This window comes from Stegostoma tigrinum, chromosome 5 (assembly GCF_030684315.1).
Source record: "Stegostoma tigrinum isolate sSteTig4 chromosome 5, sSteTig4.hap1, whole genome shotgun sequence".
In the NCBI taxonomy this organism is placed as follows: domain Eukaryota; kingdom Metazoa; phylum Chordata; class Chondrichthyes; order Orectolobiformes; family Stegostomatidae; genus Stegostoma; species Stegostoma tigrinum.
In genome coordinates, this window is record NC_081358.1 from 27,217,960 (window position 1) to 27,242,796 (window position 24,837).

At 39.5% G+C, this 24,837-nt stretch overlaps 2 protein-coding genes across 2 annotated transcripts in view; one reads left to right on the top strand and one right to left on the bottom strand.

Moving 5' to 3' along the window:
• LOC125451440 (somatomedin-B and thrombospondin type-1 domain-containing protein) overlaps window positions 1–2,326 on the top strand; it is a 30,045-nt gene extending 27,719 nt beyond the window's left edge. Inside the window, exon 5 of the mRNA XM_048528513.2 lies at window positions 2,000–2,326. Coding sequence (XP_048384470.1) covers window positions 2,000–2,117 — 118 coding nt within the window. The 3' untranslated portion in view covers window positions 2,118–2,326. The remainder of the gene's footprint in view (window positions 1–1,999) is intronic.
• A 17,549-nt stretch (window positions 2,327–19,875) lies between these two features.
• Window positions 19,876–24,837, bottom strand: part of terf1 (telomeric repeat binding factor (NIMA-interacting) 1) — a 36,582-nt gene continuing 31,620 nt past the window's right edge. The window contains exons 9-10 of the mRNA XM_048530118.2: window positions 22,559–22,644; window positions 19,876–20,530 (exon numbers count right to left, since the gene is read on the bottom strand). Of these exons, the coding sequence (XP_048386075.1) occupies window positions 20,351–20,530; window positions 22,559–22,644 (266 nt within the window). The 3' untranslated portion in view covers window positions 19,876–20,350. The remainder of the gene's footprint in view (window positions 20,531–22,558; window positions 22,645–24,837) is intronic.

Sequence of the window (24,837 nt, forward strand, 5' to 3'; positions counted from 1 at the left end):
TTCCATCCCCACCCCTGTCTGCTTTCCGGAGAGACCACTCTCTCCGTGACTCCCTTGTTCGCTCCACACTGCCCTCCAACCCCACCACACCTGGCACCTTCCCCTGCAACCGCAGGAAGTGCTACACTTGCCCCCACACCTCCTCCCTCACCCCTATCCCAGGCCCCAAGATGACTTTCCACATTAAGCAGATGTTCATCTGCACATCTGCCAATGTGGTATACTGCATCCACTGTACCCGGTGTGGCTACCTCTACATTGGGGAAACCAAGCGGAGGCTTGGGGACCGCATTGCAGAACACCTCCGCTCAGTTCGCAACAAACAACTGCACCTTTCAGTCGCAAACCATTTCCACTCCCCCTCCCATTCTTTAGATGACATGTCCATCATTGGCCTCCTGCAGTGCCACAATGATGCCACCCGAAGGTTGCATGAACAGCAACTCATATTCCGCTTGGGAACCCTGCAGCCCAATGGTATCAATGTGGGCTTCACCAGCTTCAAAATCTCCCCTTCCCCCACTGCATCCCAAAAGCAGCCCAGTTCGTCCCCTCCCCCCACTGCACCACACAACCAGCCCAGCTCTTCCCCTCCACCCACTGCATCCCAAAACCAGTCCAACATGTCTCTGCCTCCCTAACCTGTTCTTCCTCTCACCCATCCCTTCCTCCCACGCCAAGCCACACCTCCATCTCCTACCTACTAACCTCATCCCACCTCCTTGACCTGTCCGTCTTCCCTGGACTGACCTATCCCCTCCCTACCTCCCCACCTATACTCTCGTCTCCACCTATCTTCTTTTCTCTCCATCTTCGGTCCGCCTCCCCCTCTCTCCCTATTTATTCCAGAACTCTCACCCCATCCCCCTCTCTGATGAAGGGTCTAGGCCCAAAACGTCAGCTTTTGTGCTCCTGAGATGCTGTTTGGCCTGCTGTGTTCATCCAGCCTCACATTTTATTATCCTGGCATGCTTGTCTTTACTGGTTGGGGAATTGAGTACAAGAGTCAGGATGTTACATTGCAGCTTTATAAGACTTGTGTTAAGCCATACTTAGAGTATTGCATTCAATTCTGGTCGCCACATTACAGGAAGGATATGGAGACTTTGGAGCGGGTGCAGAAGAGGCTTGCCAGGATGCGGCCGAGATAAGAGGATATGAGTTATAAGGAGAGGCGAGAAAAACACAACCAGCCCAGCTCTTCCCCTCCACCCACTGCATCCCAAAACCAGACCAACCTGTCTCTGCCTCCCTAACCTGTTCGCTGGAACGCCAGAGGCTGAGGGGAAACTTGATAGAAGTCTATAAAATTATGAGATGCATAGATAGGGTTGTCAGCCAGAAACTTTTTTCCCAGAATCCAAATGTCCAATACCATGGGCATGCTTTTAAGGTGAGAGGGGAAAGGTTTGAAGGAGAAATGAGGGGCAGGTTTTTTACACAGAGAATGGTAGGAGTCTGGAAAGCACTGCCAGGGGTGATGTTTGTGGCAGATATGATAAGGGCATTTAAGAATCTCTTAAATAAGCACATGAATATGCAAGGAATGGAGAGATATGGACCAAGGACAGGTAGAGGGATTAGTTTCATTTGACATCGTGGTTGACACAACATTGTGGGCCATAGGGCCTGTTCCTATGCTGTACTGTTCTATTTACTTAAATTATATAAATAATTAAATTATATAAACACCAATTACATTTTTCACAGATTCAATGAACACGTCAACATGTTTGAAGAGCTCTTCACAAATGCCAGCAGCCTTGTTTCATTTTCTGTAATTTTCTTTTCATTTCAATTTTTTCAATAAGTTCCATCAGTTAGATTAGTTTACAACTTCTTTAGTTTGGTTGTTAGGCATACTCTGTTCTCAGCAAAGCTAGTTCATTCTGTAACCCTATGCATGCCCCATCTAAACACATTTCTGTACTTCTTGATAACGTTCATACTAGTGTTTGAGTTTGTAACTTTCTTTTGTTTATGTTTCCATTTCTGGCAGGACTCATATCTTCCAATGGCAAGCAGTGGGTAATTCTCAATGTAGAGGAACATGGAGAAAAGTACGTGAGGTGGCAGAGTGCTCATGCCCTATTGTTCACAGTTTTATATTTACTTGAGAAATTGTTTCTTATCTCAGAAATGTTACTTCATAATAGATTAAGCTTAAATTTATAACAATCCAACAAAAGTACCACTCAACTTCATTCAAGACCACTCTATGGGAGTATTACAAAACAGCACCGATTTTTCAGAATATGAATGAAAATCTTTGAATAGACCCATTCACTTGTTCAATAAAATGAGAACAGCTCTGAAGTCATCATCACTGATAGTTTGTGAATTTTGTAATGCATTCTTGTATTTTAATTTTTTGTTTAAAGACAGAACATACCTCCTGGCATATCAGACATATTTGGTTTAGCAATTTAATTTAAAATTGATGATATGCTAATTCTCAGCAGTTTAAAATTAATGTAAATCAATAAGAATGTATTTAGTAGACTTGTTCTTTCAGGCCACACCCAGTCCAGATGGATGAAGGGTATTCAAGGTGCTAAAATGCCCATGGTGTTCAGGGGTGTGCAGAAATTTTAGTTTAGTTACAACAAATACAGCTACCAAATAAATCATGGCCAAACATGAAATAGTGACTGAGCACTATTAATCCCAGTACTCTAACATTAAAATGTCAAATTCAAATGTGATGGTGAGTTCAGTAGACACAGCTTTCCAATCAGAATGAGTTCTGCATTTCATCTGGACCAGGCTTCGCCTCACGTAGGGATGAAGGATGCAATCAAAACAGCAGTAAAATATCTGTTCTATCTGCTAGTAAAATCAGAATTTATTGCCCAGTATGAATTTGGAGATTTCACTGTTTTCATTCATATTAATTACATGATTGTCGCAAATTTGGGTATGATACATAATTGAAAGAATGTTCTGTTATTTTGCTTAAGACAAATGTTGCTTTTGTCTAATCAATACAATTAATAAACTTGGGCAGAATTTAAAAACAACATGTTAAAACTGGAGGAAAGCCATGGTCCTAGATGAATCCTAAGTGTTAGTACTGTATTCTGCTGAACAATCACAGCAACTGTATAGTACGGGCTTTACATGTCTTCGAAACAGTTTATGGTAAGTCAGTGCAGTTAACTGGCAATCACCACTGAAGCAGATATGCAAAAGTTTCTGTCAACAATTTAATGTGAACCCTGAAATCAGAAGCATTGTTCAATTTCAAGCTGCACAAAACTAAGTTAGAGTGTACATTACTTAAAGTAGTGATGCAAGTAAATAAACCATAATTAAAGCAAATTAGAGGGTGAGGACTGAAGACAAGAGCTGGTGTAGCTATGATGGGCTAAATGGCCTTCTTCAGCACTGTAACAATTTTGTGATTCTGTAAAACTACATTCAGTTAACCAAAGATATTTAATTAGGCAGATGATTAAGAAATAACTGTTAAAGATTATGTATAATTTTGATTATTGCAGACAAGTATATTGTGTTTAAGAAACGATCCACCTTAAACTGTAACTGATCAGCTGACTTTTCAAATACACTGCTGATTTTAAGCAAACAGTTTTTATTTCATATTTAATTTGACACGGTGAATCTAAGCAGCTCTCTAAGTTTTGGCACAGTATCTATAACAATGTAAACTTTATGTCTGGAGCTTCATGAGTGTTTACTAAGGATGTGACTAGATATTAGTTCCATTATCCATATTTGGCAGAAATAAAAATCACCTTGCTTCTTTCTACATTTCGACGAAATCATTATATTCTGAAACATGCTGTTACTCCCAACTTCAGACTTAATTTAGAATTGGATACAATTCATACCTTTTTTATTTCAGGCAGCTCCTTCCTCTACTAGTATGGGCTGTAATGCTATATCAAATTTGTTAGCAGTGACTAGCAAATGAACCTCAATATAGGTACGGGTGAATGTCAGGTAATACATTTTGTTACAAAGGATATGAAACAGAAACACCTAAATGTGGTGTAAGGGTAGGGGATTCTTTAGGTATATTCTCTAAAGTAGTGATACAAGTCAATAAATGAATAAATAAAGCAAATTAGAGCTATATCCAAGAACTAAACCACTGCCTGGACACACGATGGAAGCACGTTCAAAAACCAAAACAACAGTGGATGCAGGAAATCAGAAACAAAAGCAGAAATTTCTGGAAAAGCTTAGCAGTTCTGGCAGCATCTGCAGAGAGAAATCAGAGCTAACATTTTGGGTCCAGTGACCGTTGCTCAGAAGATGTTCAGTCAAGGTTCAAGAGGGCATGACATAATTATTTAAATAGAAATAATGACCGGGTTTCAGGGAAAGGGTGGGAAAATGGCAATAAGTCATGATGCTCATTTGGAGATGCAATGCACACCATGGGCTCAACAGCCTTCTTCAGCACCTTTACCAGTTCTGTGATTCTGTATAATTATGTTAAATTTGGCCAGTACCCAAGTTAAGTCAAATTTTGAATACCTGCAACAATTGTACCCATCTTATTATAATTGAAAACTTAATGGCTGTGCATAAAGTCTGACAATTAAGATTAACTGGAAAAATACCAGAACTGAGAATTTAGACTGATCATCAAAGATTAAGCAGGCTGGGATTGTTTTCTTCAGAAAAAACTATGACTCGATTGATAAAGGTATTCTGTAATGCAAAAGTTTGATTGGGTATACGTAGAGATAATTCCACATAGCCATGATGTATAAATGTAAGGTAGTTAGTAATAATTTAATAGGAAATTCTGTAGAAACATACTTACCCAGAAAAAGATTAGAATGTGGAATCTGCTAGTCCAGAGAGTAGCTGAGGAGAACAGCATTGGGAAACTAGATTGGCAAATGAGGGAGAAATGAATAGAAGAATATGTTAAAACGGCTAAAGAATGAAAGGGGGCTCATGTGAAGTATAAACCCTGCTGTGTGCTAAACAGGGCCGAAAGGCCTGTTGCTGTAATGTAGAAATTTCATAACAGGAATTCCAATTTTCCTTGTTCTTCCAAATCGTTTAAAATAAGGCAGAAAATGAAGTAACCCATGTTTAAATTCACCTTTAAATCTTTAGTTAAAATGAAATATTTTTCCGAGTAAGGGAATTATTATAATACATCCATACCTTTTCTTCATTTCAGAAAATTATGAATTATGAAAAGACTGATTTTTAATTTGTAGCAATGAATCCTCAGGCTATTGACATTCAGAAAGCATATTAAGGTGGAGAAAGTGAGGTACATAGTCCCATCATATCAGTTATAGATAAAGCCTTAAGTCACTTTGTTATATCACGTTCCACATAAACCCTCCATTGATGTCCAAACCTTTTTCTACATCTAGCCCTGGAATATCACTTATAACTGAGCTTGCCAAATTGCAAAAAATCTATCTTTTAGGTTTCTGCTCACCAGATTTCTGCAGCTGCTACTATGGACCAGACCAAACCAAACCCCTTCAAATATATCAGGGAGATAGTCTGGATCCTAACAATTTCTTGTTTGAAGGCAAGTGTAGGTTGCTGTGTTCCAGATGTAATTTGATTGGTTATACTACTCAACTTTAAGGAAAACACATTTTATTCTTACACAATCGTTAAAATACAAAATAAAAAGAATTGGTATAACTTTAACTTATTGGAAAACTTAACAGAATAATAGCTTATCTAACTACAAAACAGCAACTGTTCCAATGTAGCAACATCCCATGGACATACGCTTGGTAAAGGCAAATTCAGTAAAACCAATTGTCTCATGTGGCTGTGACACCAGAGAGCAAGAACTCCAGCTTATGCATTGGCTGAGAGAGATGTACAGCTGCTTCCACAATGAACTTGAATATCCCAACAACAACTGAAAGCTAAACTAAAACCATGGCTCTGTGGGAGCTTGACTCCACCCATTCATGCTGCTTCTTTGTTCCAACTTTTTAAAAAAATTCCACAGCCTCATAAGCTGTTTACTTAATTGGCTTGGAAGCGACTGCTCTTCAGATCTGGCTCAACCTCTCATCATAAAAAAAATCAGGATGAAATACATCTCTTAAAGCCAAAGTATCATCATATTACTAAATTACTTAGTTGTACCCTTAGACGCACTGGTCTCTAATAAAATTACTACTGATTGTCACCTTAGCCATCCCACCTGCCAAGGCCTTCATATCCGATCTTTAAATTACAAGGAACACTGACTTAATGAGATATTGCAGACAGTTGGTTAAGCCACTCAGAGCCAGAGCTGACTGGACTATCCAAAACGCTATCAGTTCCTGCTCGTCTACTAACATGGCTCATTATTCCAGAAATGTCTGGGAATGACAGGATAACCTTTAATTTATTTTCTCTACCACAAACTGTCATCTTAAACTCCTTTCTCCTCCATCCTTATCTTCAACATGTGCAGAGAATTAAAGGATTTGACACTAACATTGAGACAACCGTTCTAGCTGCTGAAACTTGTTTTAGTGCTTGTGTCCTAGACCTGAATGTGCATTGGTATGGGGTCTTTAGTCTTTGATAGCATTTGACGCAGTGTTGATGTAGGTTTATGTGCAATCATGATCCTATGTGGTCTAAGGAGTCTGGTTGTCATTTCTGAAATAGTTTTGATGTGGGCTGGAGTTACTAGTGTCTTCTGTTATAGTGTATCCTCTGACTGTCGTTTGTTTTGTAGCCATCGGCGGACAAAACTTGTTGGGCATCCGTTGTTGGTAAATACTTTGTGTAGATGTTCCTCTTCCATTCTCCGGGTATTGCAGCGTGATGTGGCTTGTTTTAATAGTGTCTTAATGTGGCTCTGTTTGTGTATGGTGGGGTGGTTGCTATTGAAGTTCAGGATTTAGTCTGTATGTGTGGTTTTCCTGTATACTTGGGTCTGGAATTTGGCATTAGTTAGTCTCTCCACCATTATGTCTAAGAATGGGAGCAGCTTGTTTTCTTCCTCTCTAGTGAATTTTATGTTTGCAAAGATGCTGTTGGATCTCTTCTACTTTTGTGCATTTGATTATTACGAATGTGTCGTCCACATATCTTACCAACACGAGGTTATAGCCACGCTTGCCAAGCCAGTGGTGTTGGTTGCAATTTTTTCTCATCGCCTGGCATTTGTGTGGTGCGAACGTTACCTCATGTTGTAGTTAGTCATTGGTCTGAAACATTAGCTCTGTGAGTTTGTAGACATGATCACCAAGCTGGTGTGTTTGGTTGCAAATGTTTCATCACCCTGCTAGGTAACATCATCAGTGTGTCTCCGGTGAAGCGTTGGCGTTCTGACCCACTTGTTATTTGTATGCCGAATGGATTGAGTATGGGGGTCTGCTAATTAGATGTTTAAGTCTCTGTTGTAATTCCCTTGCCAGCTTGTGTGTACGTGTGCCTGGTAAGAAGACTATTGATCTCAGTGGGGTTCTAGGTTTGTGTACCTTGTGTAGTCTGTAGAAGTGGGGTGGGGTGGGGGGTGGTGTTTGAACCATCTGGTTTCATTCTGACGTAGTTAGTGTTAGTGATCTCTCTGCATATTGAAGTCTCTTGAGTGTCTGGATTATCTTGTCCTCGAGCTGTGGTGTGGGGTCTGATGCCACCTTTTGGAGTGTGATTGCATCTGCAATTAGTGCCTGTACTTTTGATGTAGTCTGTTCTATTCAGAACCATGGTCATTCACACTATGTTTGCTGGTAGGATTGTGATGTTTTTATCTTCTTCAGACCTACTAGGACCTTTCTCTCTGCTGTGTTGAAGGTGTTTGTTTTGTGTTTACTGTTAAGTCCCAGCACTTAAGTCACATCACAATCCTACCAGTGGACAAAAATGACTGTTCTTAACAAAACAGAGTGCATTGAGAAAACTTCTACGGACTCCCCAAGGTACACAAACCTAAAATCCCACTCAGATCAATAACCTCCTTACCAGGCACACCGGCACACAAGCTGGCAAGGGAATTACAATGTAGACTTAAACACCTAATTAGCAGTTCCCCATATTCAATCTATCCGGCCCACACAAATTGCCCACACAAATTTCTCACACAACTCAGCAACACAAAAATTGACAAGGACGAAATCATGATTCCCTTCGATGTTACAGCACTATTTACATTCATTGACACATATTAACCAGAGAGACACCAGCCACACTGCTAGGAGGGCCAGGAGCACCGACCCTGAACACCTACAACATTAGCAAGAACAGCTTACTGAAACTACGAGATTTATGCCACACAACACACATCACATTTAACAGCCAAATATACAAACAGACCAATGGTACACCAATAGGATAATCCATCTCAGGTTTCATTGCAGAAGCAGTGATGTAGAGATTAGATCATACAGCCCTTCCTATAATCCAAACAAAACTGTGTATAAGAAATGTGGAAGACACATTCGTAATAATCGAATGCACAAAAGTAGAAGAGACCCACTAACTTATTAACAGATCTTTGTAAGTATAAAATTCACTGGAGAGAAAGGAAACAACAACCAGCTCTCGTTCTTAGACATAACGGTAGAGAGACTAACTAAGGGCAAATTCCAGTCCCAAGTGTACAGGAAGGCCATGCACAAGGACCAAATCCTGAACTTCAATAGCAACCACCTCACCATACACAAACAGAGCCAATTAATACACTATTAAAATGAACCACATCACACTGCAACACCCCAAAACTCTGGAGAATGGAAGAGGAACATCTGCACAAAGTATTTACCGTCAATAGATACCCAACAAGTTTCATCCGCTGATGCCTACAAAACAAATGACAGTCAGTGGACATGGTACAACAGAAGACATTAGTAACTCTACCCTACCAGTCTCCTGAGACTGCACAGGATCATGATTACACACAAACCTGCATTAATACTATGTCAAATACTATCAAAGACTAAAGACCCCCATACTTGCAGTAAACAGGACTATTATGATATACAGAATCCCATGCAGCGAGTGCAATAGGCAAAACATTGTATAAATGGGGAAGAGACTGACAATCAGGATACACGAACACCAGCTGGCAGTAAAAAGACACAATTAATATTCACTTAACTCAATAGACAGAGACAAAGAAGGCCATAAGTTTGACTGGGACAAAGTGACTACACTGGGACAAGCAAACAACACACATTCAAGGGAATTTCTGGAGGCCTAGTTCTCAAATGGGACTCCATTATCAAACACATAAAAATAGACCCCCGTATACAGACCGCTGCTGAAAAACTGAACCAGAAGTGACAAACCCACCACACCAAAGGATCATATCAATGCTTCAATTTGAGGTTGCAGTGATGATGTTGCCTGGAATGGTAGCAAAACATCTGCATACCATGGAACAACCGGCTTGGCGAGCAAACAAACAACTGCTATGATAGAATTTCCTCACACTAAAGATGACCACCAAACCTCCCTTCTCTATTTTGGCATATTTGCATTCAACATCAGCAAAAGTCCAGGAAGCATATGCTATCGAATGTTCCACTCCATTGGACCACTGGTGAGCCAACACTACCCAAATGCTGTATCAGAGGCATCACACGTCAGCACCACCTCTTGCTTCGGATTGTAGTAGGACAACATCTTAGATAATGATAGCTGGTTTTTCACTTCCCTCAAGGCTACTTCTTGGCCATGCGACCATTTCCAAGGCTGACCCTTTTTTCAAGAGTAGGTGTAAGAGTGCCAAGATGGAGGCCAGGTTACATATGAATTTCCCACAATAATTCACTAACCCAATGAAAGACCTAAGTTTTGGTACAGACATGGGAGCAGGGGCTCCTTTGAACATCCTCACTTTCTGTTGCAATGTGTGTAACCCAGTTTTGTTGACTTTGTAACACAAGTAAGTCACTTGGGGTGCCCACAGCCCACATTTTTCCCATCTAAGGCGTACATCCACCTGGCAAAATTGTTTAGGCACTGTGTCCAAGTTCCTTGAGTGCTCTTTATTAGCCTTCTATATTATTAGTACACCATCCAGACAAATGGCAACCTGGGGTAGCCCTTGTAAAATGCTCTCCATGGTCCGCTGGAAAAGGGAGCAGGCTGACTATACCCTAATAGCAGACTTGTATATTGGTATGAACCCTGATGGGTGTCAACTGTGGCGTACTTCTGGGACTCCATATCCAGTTCTCAATCGCGGATAAGCTTGTCTTGTGTTCAGCTTTGTAAAGGACAAACCCCTGCCAACTTTGTGTACAAGTCCTCAATGCGAGTGATTGCATATTTATCCAATTGCAAGAAACGGTTTACTGTTTGATTAAAATCCCCACAAAAGCAAACTGAGCCTTTACATTCTTTACATTTAGTTTGACTGATGCTGTCCATTCTGCAAACTGCACTATCTGCGTTTCAGAAATAGAGCAAGTTTGAAATCATAATATTTCTCGACCAACTTCATTAACTCTTGAAAGGTTTTAGTGTCTGGTACTCTGGGAAAGCCCCTTATAACTGAAAATACTGCAGGTCTGCAAGCAGCCAAAAAAAAATTACTCGTTGCTTTTCATCTGCCTCAATGTCATTTGCCCAGAGAAAATTTCACATTTTTTCCATATACTAAGTCACGTCTTTGACAACAAGATCAAATGAGTCAAGCTTCCCAAATAAAGGCTTGATGCCAACTTCAAGATGACTGCTGCAAGTGAATGTTCTTCAGGCACATGCTGTTTTCTCCCACTGCCGCTGAAATAACTGCACAGAGGCTGGATCCCATCACCAAGTCAGCCTTTGTTTACATGTGCACAGTACACTGGCTATAGCCAGCCAGCTCAGAGTCAGTCCCTCCACTGAGGAGTTTCTAAATGCCCAGTTAATAGTGGTCAGCTAGGGCTTCCTGAATGGCCCAGGTTAACAAACCCAATCAAGGACCTCACAGTCAACAAGGTCCACCCGGTTCCATTCGCTACAATACCTGACAATAAAATCTAAATCTATGACGCTCTGGCTCTATCTCAGCCTTAAACATGTATGAGAACTCTGCCCATACTTCTCTATAGCAATGAATTCCAAAGACTTTCAACTCACCGAGACACAAAATTCTTCCTAATTTCAGACTTAAATTGGAACCTCCTTAATCTGACACTATACCTTCTGGTCCTAGGCTCTCTGATGAGGGGAGACATGCTCTCAGCATTTACGCTGTTAAGCTCCTTAAGAATGCCATATGTTTCAATGAGATCACTCTCATTCTGAACTTCAGTGAATAGATTTGAATTATTTGATTTATTTAATGTATCTTGTTACAAAATACAATAAAAGTGTTGTATACTGTTGCCACTCTCTGGTCCCATCTTAAAACACAGGAAAAAATAAACCAAAACATAGAACAGTAAGGGAGAAAAATAAAGAAATAAAGAAAGTGCCAAACTTTACTGTCTTTCTTGTTAAGTGCTGAGTCATGGACCATGGGCCTGATGACCAGGCACAGGTCCCCTTTGCTACACCAGCGCCACTGGAAAGTCATCACTCTTTGGCGCCATTTCACCTCCACCATTGCCCTCACCACCATAAATCCTTGCTGGATCTCGCCAATGTCACTGATGGTGCTGGATACCAAACTGGCCCAAAAACAACTCCACCACTGCCACACGTTTGCTTCCGACCCAGCTTGCCGATGCAGCCTCTGCTGATTCCACTGCAGATGCCATCAACGTAACTGAGATCTTCACCAAGTAAAATGGAGGAGCAGAGAGAAAGGGAGAAAAACAAGAGGAGAGAATAAAAGAAACAAAATGAAGAGGACAGAGCGGACAAGCCCTGGGGCCAGAGGCCTATTCTACCGCCGTTTTACCAGTAGAGTCCCAACCTGTTAAATCTTTGCTCATAACACAACCCTTCATACTGGGGATAGGGAACTTTCTTCGAACTTCCTCCAATGAAATAATATCTACCCTTAAATAAGAGGGACCAAAACTGTTCACAGTACTCCAGAAGTGGTGTCACCGGCCCCTTGTGATTTTGCAGCAAGACTTCCTGAATCATACTGCAAACATAACATTCCAATTGTCTTCCTGTTTTCCTGCCGCTTCTGTGCACTAGCTTTCTGTGCATTGTGCACAAGTACCCCAAGTCTCTAAATATTGCAGCCTTCTGCAGTTTTTCTTCATTTCAATAACATTGTCTTTTTCCTCCCTTCCAAAATTAACAATTTCATATTTTCCCACTTCATACTCTATTTGAACCAACCTTTTGTCAGCTTACTAAACTCATCGATATCTGTCTAGACTGTTTGTATTGATTCACTACTGCCTTTACACCCATGTTAGTGTTCTCTGCAAATTTGGCTACAGTAAATTCACTTCTTTCCTCCAAATCAATTCTCCTTACTATTGTAAACAGATGCAGTCCCAGTACTGATCCCTGTGGAATCCCACTGGTCATGGGTCACTAATCTGAAAAAGAACCCCTTATCCCCACTTTTTCTTTCCTGCCCATAAGCCAATTCTCTATCAGCACCTATATACTACTATCAACATCATGGGTTTTTCTTAACTTATGACATTATTTTGTAAGGTATCTTTTCAAATGCCTTCTAGAAGTCCAAATACAACTCACCTACTGGCTCCTCTATTTTCAAATCTGCTTAAGGCTTCCTCAAAGAATTCTAATAATAGGCAAGGCATAATTTCCCTCTCATGAAGGCATGTTGACCCTCCTTGACTATAATGTGATGTTTCAAATGTTCTGCAATTACTTGCCAAATAACTCATTCCAATTCTTTTCCAATGATAGATGTTAGCCTAATCAGCCCATGGTTACTCACTTCTTGAATAAAGGTGTCAACTTAGCAGTTTTCCAATCCTCTAGTAATTCTCCAGAATGAATGATCTTTGAAAATTAACAACCAATACATACACTATCACAGCAGCTCCTAGGATGCAAGCTATCAGGATCAGGGGACTTACCAGCCTTTAGCCCCAATAGTTTGTCTAAAATTACTTCTTTAGTGATGGTGCTTAACTCCTCCCCCATATTCTTTAGTATTAGTGGAATATTCAAAGAACCTTCCACTGTAAAGAAGATGCAAAATATGTTTAACTCTTCTGCCATTTCCTTATTCTCTCAAACTGGTTTTCTTGGATTCATTTCCTAAGGGATCTATATCTGTTTTGACCTCTCTCTCTTTATATATTTAAAGAAGCTCCCATTGCCAGATTTTATATTCCTCATTAGCTTTCCCTCGTAGTTTACTTTCTCTGTCTTCATGATATATGATTTGGGGGTGTAATTTTGTTCACAAATATAGGGCCAGTGCTGTAGTGAGAAATGATTTGGCATTGGAGATCAAGTCTGAGAATCAGTCTGGATAAAACAGTTAAGTGAAAGACATCCTGGCGGGAATTAATTACCATTGGTCATCCGCCAGTAATTATGAAGTAGGACATATTCTGAACCAGAAAATTCTAATGGCTTGTAAGAAAGATACAGCAATAATCATGGATGATTTTAAAGTGTATAGAGACAAAAGTGGCAATTGTAGCCTCAAAGCTGGCTCAGGGGTTAGCACTGCTGCCTCACAGCACCAGGGACCCGGGTTTAATTCCACCTTTGGACAACTGTCAGTGTGTAGTATGCACATTCTCCCCATGTCTCTGAGAGTTTCCTCCAGGTGCTCCAGTTTCCTCCACGTGCTCCAGTTTCCTCCCACAGCCCAAAAATGTGGATTGAGCAGGCTAAATTGCCCATAGTCTCCAGGGATTTTGGGTTAGACATGGGGAAATGCAGGAGTAAGGGAATCAGTCAGGTTGGGATGCTCTTTGGATGAGTGGTGCGGACTTGTTGGGCTGAATGGTCTGTTTCCACACTGTACAGATTTCATGGGAGCTCATAATGTGTATCAGAGGTTGTTTCTTGGATCAATATATTATGGAACAGGCTCCTTTGGTTTTGGTAATGTAGTGAAGTGGGATTAATGAATGATCTCATAGTAAAGAATGCCAAAAGAAATTGGAGGGCAAGAAACTGTAATCCCATGTTTGTATTCTGGTGTTAAACAAAGGTAATTATCAATGCATGAGGTGAGATCTAACCCGGGTGAACTTGGCAGGAAGACTAAAATGTAGGGCAGTTGCTGAACGGTGGGAAACCTTAAGGGGATATTCAATTCCTCCTAACTGAAATATATTTTAAAAAGATTGGGGGGGGGGAGGGGAAAACAAACCATTCATATCTAAGTAAGGAAAGTCCCAATAACAAAGATAAAAACTAAGGCAAACCATAATACAAAGGTCAAAGGTCAGTGGTGGGCTGGAATACTGGGAAACTTTCAAAGATCAATAAATGGTACTGAAAAAGTAAGAAAAAAAAGCAAATGTAAGCTATGAAAGTAAAATAAGAAAATATAAAAATGGACAGTAAAAGTACAAGTATTAAAAATGAAGACAGTAGGTAAAGTGAGCACTGCTCCCTTAGAGGACAAAGCTGGGAAGTTAATAATGGGGAACACAGAAGTGGCAGGGTAGTTAAAATCAATATTTTGTTTCAGGTTTTTGCAGTGGAGAACACTAAACTATCCCAATAGTAACAAGTAATGCAGAGGCTATAGAAAAAGAGAGATTAAAACAACAGTAATCACTAGAGAAAAAAGTACAGAGCAAACTGTTGGAACTAAAGGCAGACAACTCCCAAAGCCCTGAAGGCATACATCCCAGGGTCTTATAGTGAATGGCAGAGAAATAGTGGATGCTTTGGTTCTAATCTTCCAGAATTCCCTGAATTCTGAAAAGATTCTAGTGGATTGGAAAAAGACTAACACAACATCCTTATTCAAAATGGAGGGAGGCTGAAGGTATGAAACTACAAATGAATTAGTTTAACATCTGTCATTGAGAAATTGTTGGAATCCATTATTAAAGTAGTAATAACAGGACATTTAGAAAGTCAAAATGCAATCCATCAGAATCAACATGGTTTTGTGAAGGGTTAAGTCAGGTTTGATTAATTCAGTAGAGTTCTTTGAAAATATACCAAGTGAATCAGATAATGGGGTTCCTGTGGATGTAGGGTTTCTGGAATTCCAGAAGTCATTTGAGAAAGTACAACACAAAAGGTTAATGCAGAGGTCCCTAAACTATGAACAATTGACTTACAAACACAATCCCACAGTGGTGTAATTTTAAAGACTCTATACTTACTTATTGCAGCATTATATTGTCCTGCATTATGCTTTGACTTGCGTATCGAACCTGTTCGCACCCCAGGAACTGCCTGTACATAAAGTAAGATCACATTGGGATAAGGATAATAGATCAGCTTGATAGAGTATTGGCCTAACGACAGAAAGCAGAGAACCAGGATAAATGAATCTTTTTCTGATTGACAAACGGTAACTATTAGGGACGCCACAGGGTTTGGTCCTCAGAATCCAACTATTTCTAATCAACATATTTGGGTGCAAGGATAAGGTACTATAGCCAAATTTACAGACAACACTAAATTAGAAGGGAAATTTACAAAGAATAAAGAAGTTACAAATGGATAGGTTAGGTGAATGGACCAAGCCTTGGCAGAAGGCATTCAATGTGGATAATTGAGAGGTTATCCATTTTGGCCAGAAGAATGAAAAAAAGCAAATTATTTATCTAAAAGGGAGAGAAACTTCAAAATACTTTAGTGCAGAGGGATCTGGTATCCTTGTGTGTAAAATGCAGAAAGCTGGTATGCAAATGCAGCAAGTAGCAAGGAGGCAAGTGGAATTCCCAGATTCATTGCTAAAGAAATAGAAGTATAAAATTAGTTAACAAGGTGTAGAGCTGGGTGAACACAGCAGGCCAAGCAGCATCAGAAAGGCTGACGTTTCGGGAAGGGTCTAGGCCGAAATGTCAGCCTTCCTGCTCCTCTGATGCTGCTTGGCCTGCTGTGTTCATCCAGCTCTACACCTTGTTATCTCTGATTCTCCAGCATCTGCAGTTCCTACTATCTATAAGATTAGTTAAGTGTTTTTACAAAGCACAATGCACATGGCACTGGTGAGACTGCATCTGGTGTACTGCATACAGTCTTGGTCCCCTTACTTGAGGAAGGATGTAATTACATTGGAGGCAGTTCAGAACGGACTCTAGATTCATTCTAGAAATGAAAGGCATGTCCAATGAGGAGCGAGAGATTGGGCAGTTTACGCCCACATTTGTTTGAATTGAAAAGAATGAGAGTTAATTGACATGTACAAGTTAAAAGGCTTGACAAAACAGATGTAGAGTCCATGCTTCCCCTACTGGGACAATCTCAAAGTCACAGTTTTAGGCCAGGGGGTGACATATTTAATTCAGAGATGGAGATATGACTTTTCTCAAAGGGTCAAGAATCTGTGGAAATTACTGTCCCACACTGCAGTGAACACCAGAACACAGAATAAATTGAAGGTGATAGTTTTTTAATTACTGATAGTTTAAAAGGTTATGATAACAATATTTAAGAGGCATTTAGACAAACATGAACCTACACGGAATAGAGGGACACAGACTATGAGCAAGGAGACGGGGTTTGTTTAGAATGGCAACATGGGTCAACACAAACACAAGGACTTGTTCCTGTGCTGTTCTGTTCTGCTACAGGCAATTGGTAAAAAGTGGAGTTAAGGCCAAGATGAGATCAGCCACGATTGATTTAAATTACATTAGCTCACAATTTCCAATTTCCTGGTCCCAGCTACCATCTCTGTCATACATGAGCAACCCCTTTCCATTTCCACCCCTCATCAGGATGCTCTACAGGCTGTTTCCTTAAAATGATTGATCATGCCCCAGCCACCAATACCACACGATGCCTGGCCAACCTGATTCTTAATCATTTCTCCTTTAACTCATTATGCTTTCTTCAAGTAAAATGTGTGTCAATGGGTAACAGTTATGCCCATCTTGTTGTGCAGAATGTAGAACATTCCTTGTTCCTGTCCTATCCTGTCTCCTGCCCCAACATTTTTTGAAACATTTATGACGGCATTGGCACTGATCTGTGGTCTCATACAGAATTGAACAAATAACGAAATTTGTTTCCGATTTTCATTCTTTCGCCTTTACATAATCCATCTTCAATTCTTCCCTTCCATTCTTTGACTTCTGTTTCCATTAAGTCACCAATTCCTGCAGTTGCCTTGATAGCACAACTCACTGTTTCCTGTAATGACTTCATTCCAATCTCCCAGCTGCCCTGTCGTGTTTCATTTATTCCACCTACTACAGGACTGCTTCCAACATCTTCCTATTTCCTTACTGAGGATTTTGTCCATTGTAGCTGACTGAACCTTCGGCCTTGTCCTACCCATTTTCCACACTTTGGCCCTCACTCCTACCTGTGGAACACCCTCCCCTGCCCTAACAGCATTCTGAAGACAAATTCCCATCCTGACACTCTGATCTGCCATTCCCAACACTTCTTCACCACTCACTCTCAAGGCACATTCCTATGAAACTGCAGAACTTGTAACACCTGCCTATATATCTTACTAAGTCACTATCAAAGATCCCAATGCACCTTCCAGGTGAAGCAGTGATTCACTCATGCTTTTTTTTAAAGTCTACTTGTGCACGCTGCTCAAAATAGTCTCCTCTACACTGGTGACATCAAATATAGACTTGGTGACCACTTTATGGAACACCTGTCTGCAAGAATGGCTTTCCAGTCACTCACTATTTCAATACACCATCTTGCTACGATACTGACATTTCTGTTCTAGGTCCACTGCAGTGGTCAGGCAAACCAACACAAGCTGCAAGAACAGCACCCCATTTTTCACTCAGGCACTTTACAGCCTTCAGGTTCCAACACTAAACAACTCAGACTTTGCCCATCCTTTTGATTACGCCTCCCCCCACCTAGTTTCTTATTTCTAAAGATTTGCTTTCAGTAGAGCAGATATAGTTTTCATCTGTACCTCTACTAACATGAACACTTATTTTGCTTTTTGCTCTGGGGGACTCCTACCATCTGATCAATTGTTTCTCCTTAACCATTTACAGCATAAAATCCAGCATTTTTACATCCTCCTTCAGTTCTGAAATGTCCTACTAGACTGAAAATATTAACTGTTTCCTTGTCCACCACTGCTGCCATACAGCTGATTCCCCCCGAATGTTTATTTTTATTTTAGATCTCAAACACCTGCAGTACTTTGCATTTATTTCCTTCAACTCGGCTGGTTCTTAACAGGTTTTGCTTTACCTGAACCAAATAAAACAAGACCAAAAACAAAGACAAAGTTGCTGGAAAACCTCAGCAGGTCTGGCAGCATCTGTGAAGACGACAACTGAGTTAATGTTTCAGGTCCGGTGACCCTGCCTCAGAATTGTTCTGAGGCAGGGTCACCGGACCCAAAATGTTAACTCTGTTTTCTCCTTCACAGATGCTGCCAGACCTGCTGAGGTTTTCCAGCAACTTTGTCTTTGTTCCTGATTTACAGCATCCATTGTTCTTTTGATTTTCAAATAAAACAAGAATTCTTCAACGCAGTCACTGACCAAAATCACCTCAGCAGGGTCTACAGCTTGTGGTTATCAGTCATGTGATTCCCAGGGAGCCTTATTAAAAAAAATCACCAATGTCCGCAGAATTTTCAATGTACAAACCACTTTAGTTCTGCCCAGAAAACTAGAAACAAATTTTCAATGGCAATCCTTCAAACCTCAAGTCTGTCAAACCATACAAAATAAATAAAAACTTAGCAAATCAACTGGGAAGCAGATGGCAGAAGAAATTCTAAGAGAAGTAAATACTGAACATTGTTGCATTAAAGATAAATGTTGTAATCTGATACAACAAAAAATTCATTCACATCACATAGCTATTGGAATTCGACATATAGCTACCATTTTAATCTTAGATAAATCTGTCCTTCCCAAAAATTCAAAGCATCTCACTTGTCATTTAGTAAGGCTTGTGAAATTGTGGACTAAACTTTGTGCTTTGCAGGTTCCTTTTCTACAGCTAGCACTCCCGCAATGACACAATTAAAACAAGAATACACTCTTTTCTTACAGTACATTCTCACAACATAATAGATTTTACACTATGCAGCTAAAGCATAACGCAATGTAAAATATGCATAAAGTTCAGAATCAAATTGCTTTTAGTTCTATAAAAATGTCAACATTTTATCCGTCATTTAGAATTTTCTTTTCTACTGGCAATGTTTCTATTTCAACTAGCAGTAAATCTGAGCTGGGTTTGCAGACATTTCCACAGATTATATTTGCTTCACAATAAGGTGAAATGAACATCTACACTTTTATAAAGCAGAACGAATCCTAAACCATTATGACCAAAGTGGGAAGCCATAAAAGTTTGCTGCACTAACAGCGAATGAGGCGACTATTTGAACTCAGATCTTCTGGCTTTGAGCCCAGCGCTTTAATGGGGGTGTACAGTAAGGCTATCAATTTATTTTTATGTCCTCATATCTTAACGATCGAATAATCACAGTTCCCTATCTTCTCACTGCTACTATTGTTCTTTCGTTATACAAGTAACACTGTATCAAATATTTTGGTAAAAGAGCTTTTAATATGCCACCTAATTATAATATGGTATGGTGTGAATTTTCATTGCAAATTCTACGATGAATGACAAATACCAATAGGATATTTAGCACTTCACATAAAATAGACCAGTGCGTTCTTGTGTAAAAGATGGATGTTCTTAGTAACCAAGAACAGTCCTAGGTTCAAACAAGCTCTCACATATGAAAGTCTTGGATAGGTCATTTGCCATTCACTGCTTTTGGACCTCAAGAATATTTGTTAAGCACAGAAGTGTTACATGGAATGGTTGTTGATAAAGACCAGATCTGAGGGCTATCAATATGCAGGTGTGTTTCCTCCACTGTCCTCTCTAACTTGGCACACAGAACTAAAAAATATATACAGATGTATCTTCATATTTCACAAAACAGTCATTGCAATATTTTATTGCAAAATGCAGTAAAAGCACAATATGGGTGCTGGAAATCTGAAGCAAACACAGATGTTGGACAAACTCAGCACGTCTGGCAGAATCTCATTCAGAACTCAAGAAGAATCAGACTGGACTCAAAACATTAACTGTTTCTTAGTCCACAGATGCTGCCAGACCTGTTGAGTTTCTCCAACGCTGTTTGTTTATTACAAAAATGCACAGTGTAGAGAAGCAGAATTATTATTTTACAATCAGATGATACATTTGAGAAATTCACTAAATGAGTCGCTAACAAGTTAGTCTGAAAGTTTACTGAATGAACACAGATGTTGCAAATTGATGGATCTGACAGTTAATTAGGTTGAACCACAAATTGCTGGAAAATGTAAGAAAAAAACACTAGTCCGTTCCTTCACTTATGATGGTGATCTTGTGAAATTTTTGCTATTATTTCTCAGCTTTCATCAACATCAGAGTTGATCATGCAGAGTTTTTTCATGGTCCTCCACCTGTCCTTCAGCATTACACTGGTGCGGTTATTGAAATCATAGTGCTCCAGAATTTTGGCCCAGTTTCCAGATCCAAATTTTCTCACTCCTTCCTTTAGCTGCTTGTCCTCTTCATATAACCAGGGCTTGAAAATAAATAAATGCTTGTTTCAATACAGCAAAAGATAATGATATGCCTTTATCAAGTGAATAAGGTATAAACATTTTCTCTTATAAGTTACAAGTGTTGTTGGGTTAGTGAATGAGATATTGAAGAACTTCTGAAATTAAGAGTATGTGATCACTAATAGCACGGATACAAGGATGATAATTCTTACTTGACCCATATATAAGCTGAATAAAGAATAGAAAATAAAATAAAACATGGTTAATGGATTTTTTGTGGACCAGAGGGATGCTAACAATGTTGATTCTCTACAGATCTGTCAATTTGGAATGATTGCTCATTCCTTAAACACACAATTAAATAACCATAGACTCAGGTCTGCTAAAAGATAACAGCAAAATTCGTTGATGATAGAATGAATAGTTAACTATTAAGAGAATGTAAGAGCTTTGGATGTGCGTAGAGCAGACAAGTGGTGGAGGAAATTTAACACACCTAACTATATTTCTATTGTGGGATTGGGGAGTGGAGAGAATAAGAGAAAACATGTAATAAATAATAAATTGAATATAGATGCAAAAAGACCTGGAGATTTCAATAATAAAATCTTAAAAGTTAGGAAGACAGCCTGAAAAATCTGAGAACAGAGAATACTGCATCCTAGATTTTGTAAATATGGACATGAAACACACAACCAAAATTTGATTACTAGACTTCACTGTAACTTTAGTGGTGCTGTCTTTCTTCCTCTCTGGCTTTATTCAAGTCTCCCTCAGTCCACATCTCAATGAAATTTGAAATTTCAATGAAAGCCACCCATGAAATTTTCCCCTCATGAGCACTAGTGATACTTTTATAATTATAATTATTTTATAATTCAAATACAAGCCTGAGGATAGTAAAACATGAAGGAAAAGCATTGTATTAAACTAATCAGGATGTCTGTCGTTCTTCTACATTCTAATGAATACAGGTCCAGTTTACTCAACCTCTCCTCAAAAAACACCCCCTCTATTTGTGGGATCAGACTAGCAAACCTTCTCTGGACTGTCTTCAATGTGTTTCCTTAGATAAGGCGTCCAAAAGTCTTTACAGTATTCATTTAGGGCTGTGACGAAGAAACATTCCTTCACTTAGAGGATGCTCAGCTTGTGGAATTTACTTTCCCACAAAGCTAAGTCACTGAATATACTTATTTTTGTTCAATGTAAAAGACATGAAGGAGTATGAGAAGAAAGCAAGAAATGGTGTTCAGACAGAGGATAAGCCATGATCAAACTGAATGGTGGAGCAGGTTCAAAGGGCCAAATGACCTACTCCTGTGCCTAGCTTTTAAATCGTCATTGTTTCTGTGAATTGCCGGTTAGCCATTAGTTTTGAGAGCCAGTTGAAGAAACAAATACATATTTATGGAATTTGGCAAAACACCTTTGTTAAATGCATACTAGGGAGAAGTGACTATGGTTTTATTCCAAACCTATTAAATCTCATTTGGAGTTGACTAGTGGGTAAGTACTATGCCTGCACCAGGGAAAGGTGGGACAGTTGAAAGAAATCAGAGACATCAGACCAGTCACAAGTATTCTAACTAGCAGTCCAAAATAATATTAGAAAATGTTTGATCGCCAGATTGTCTGGCCTTTCCCCTAGCCACCATTGGAGGGTCACAGAAGAAAAACAGCAATGTCAAACATATTCAGATTTGAAACTGTATATGTTTTGATCAAAACAATAGTCAGCAACTACTGAAATAGATCACAATTAGAGATACACTTGCCATCCTTCTGCAGGAAAATCAAGGCAGTAAATAGGTAAAAAGGGAAAACCTAATTAAGATGTTGATTACACTTTCTCTGAAGAACATGTCTCCTATAACAATATCTCAAAGGACATAAATGACAGAAAAATTGACATTGATAAAATGATCAAATAATCAACTCTCATATCCCATCATGAAAAAAAGGATTGATTGCTTCTTTTATGACTTCTACAATGTAACCTTTTAGTTCATGGTTAGTACAGATTTTTCCTTTCATCAAGTGCTTACTCTTTTCTTCCTTGGTACTTCTGATTTAGATGATGTATTTTGCTTTTTACTTGCCACCAGATGTTCACGACTTGTGAATTTCTTCTCTGTAATATAAAAGAACAGACAATAACTTTACAGCTGCAAAATTCTTCATTTTCTTCTTAAATTATCTCAGTGCTTGTTTCACCAATTGCTACATTAGCACCTAGGTTTCTAAACTGAACTTTGTTTTTAAGAGGAGCACCTAAACAATGCTATAGCTTGGCCTGTTACAGACAAATGCAAATTGTTAGTTTAAAACAAAAACTTTTAAAAAATAAATAGCTTTCCTTCCTTACTTCAGTGTTCCAGCATCCAATCTCTTTTTCAAAACTGACAAGATGGCACAATGATTTTTTGACCTTTGACTGTTGTGGCATCTCAAGAGTAGGAAGCAGGAGAAATAGATATAAGAATGGAGTGACGAGAGGTAACAAAGTATAGACCTGGAACACAGCAGGCCAAGCAGCATCAGAGGAACAGGAAAGCTGACGTTTTGGGCCTAGACCCTTCTTCACATCACCTTGTTATCTCAGATTCTCCAGCATCTGCAGTTCCTACTATCTCTGGGGTGATAAAAGTTGCTTGCACTCCAACATTCCCATTTTTCTGGGAGATGCACAGCTTCTCTTGTACTTCCAGTGACTTGGTAGAAATCAGGAACTTCCAACATGGGCAGTGATGGGTGCAAAGCTGTGTCTTACACCTAGTTAGTAAAATACTCATGGCACAAGTTTGATTGCAGTTTGGGTTAGTGAATTCATCTTTTACAGTGTGGGATGAAAGCACAGCTCAACACAAACCAATCTTATACTTAATTATCATGCAACTCTACTTGAAAAATTATCTTAATTAATTTCTAAGGATTAGGGGCTTTGACATGACAACAACTTGTTTTATATAATGCTTTCAATGTAATACATCAAGTTCGCAAATAAAGTGGGTACATCAGCACAATGATTGAAAACTGTTCCTTTGAGTGAATCACTGGTTCTCATAGGATCCAATTTCAGAGATAATATTCAATTTCTTTACATTTTTCGCACCCAGAAAAACCAATGTAGAAGTGACATGTTGTACATACATGTGCAGCATTGTACGTTCCTAGCTGAAATAGTTTTCAAACTAAAATACATGACTGAACATAAAAGAAAACAAACTACAAGTACCACATTTGAAGTACACATTCACTTATGTTGTTCAGTATATTACAGTGGCCAGACTCCATCTACTGGCAGAAGCTATTCAGTGCAGACAGCAGCTGAAATCTCAGGGCTGCCTGCAATGTCTAACATCTACTGCTAAATAGCAACCTCATGACATCAGCATAAGTTCAGAATGAGAACCAAGAGTGATGCTGGCTGCTAAGGGAAGAATAACTGACCTAAACTATGGAGGAAAGGTCAGGTAAGTAATGCAGATGTGCAGGGAGAAAACTCAGAGACAATAAGAACTGCTGATGCTGAAGTCAGAGATAACACAGTGTGGAGCTGGAGGAAGACAGCAGGCCAGGCAGCACCAGAGGAGCAGGAAAGTTGATGTTTCGGGGTGGGACCCTTCTTCAGAAATGATCCCAACCGGAAACGTCAACTTTGCTGCTCCTCTAATGCTGCCTGGTCTGCTGTGTTCCTCCAGCTCCACACTGTGTTAGCACTGGGAGAACAGTTGCTTGAGAAGGCAGGTGACAGAACAGGATGTCTATGACAAATGACGTTGAAGTAAAACTGGCAATATTAAATGGATATACTGACACAATGTTACTCATCCTGTTAAAGTGAAACAATGTTCATTGAGTTCAAGTTAAGCAGGGACTTACTATATATACATCCTGAATAGTTTCACCGGAATGTTGTAAAGCAAAATCTGGTATAGATTTACAAAATAAGATATTATGACAGATGATACTTTTAAGAAATGACTTAGAATTTGAGGGCGGGGGGGTGCAGGGAGTTTTAAGAATAGAATTCTTAGTAAGTGACAGCGTGGTCATCAATGCTGAAGTCATTAAAACTTGGATTGACAAAAGACACAGAATTGGAGCAACATATTTCTCAGAGAATTGCCAGGTTGGAAGCAATTATAGAGATAGGAAGGGCAAAGCCATTGAAGATTTTGGAAACAATGGTAAAAATTTTAAAAACAAGGTATCATTTAACTAAAAGACAATGAAGCAGAGGGTATATGAGACTTTGTGAGATTTGTTGGTATGACAGGATTGTGGGGTTTTGGATGCTTTCAAGTTTATAGAAAATAGAACA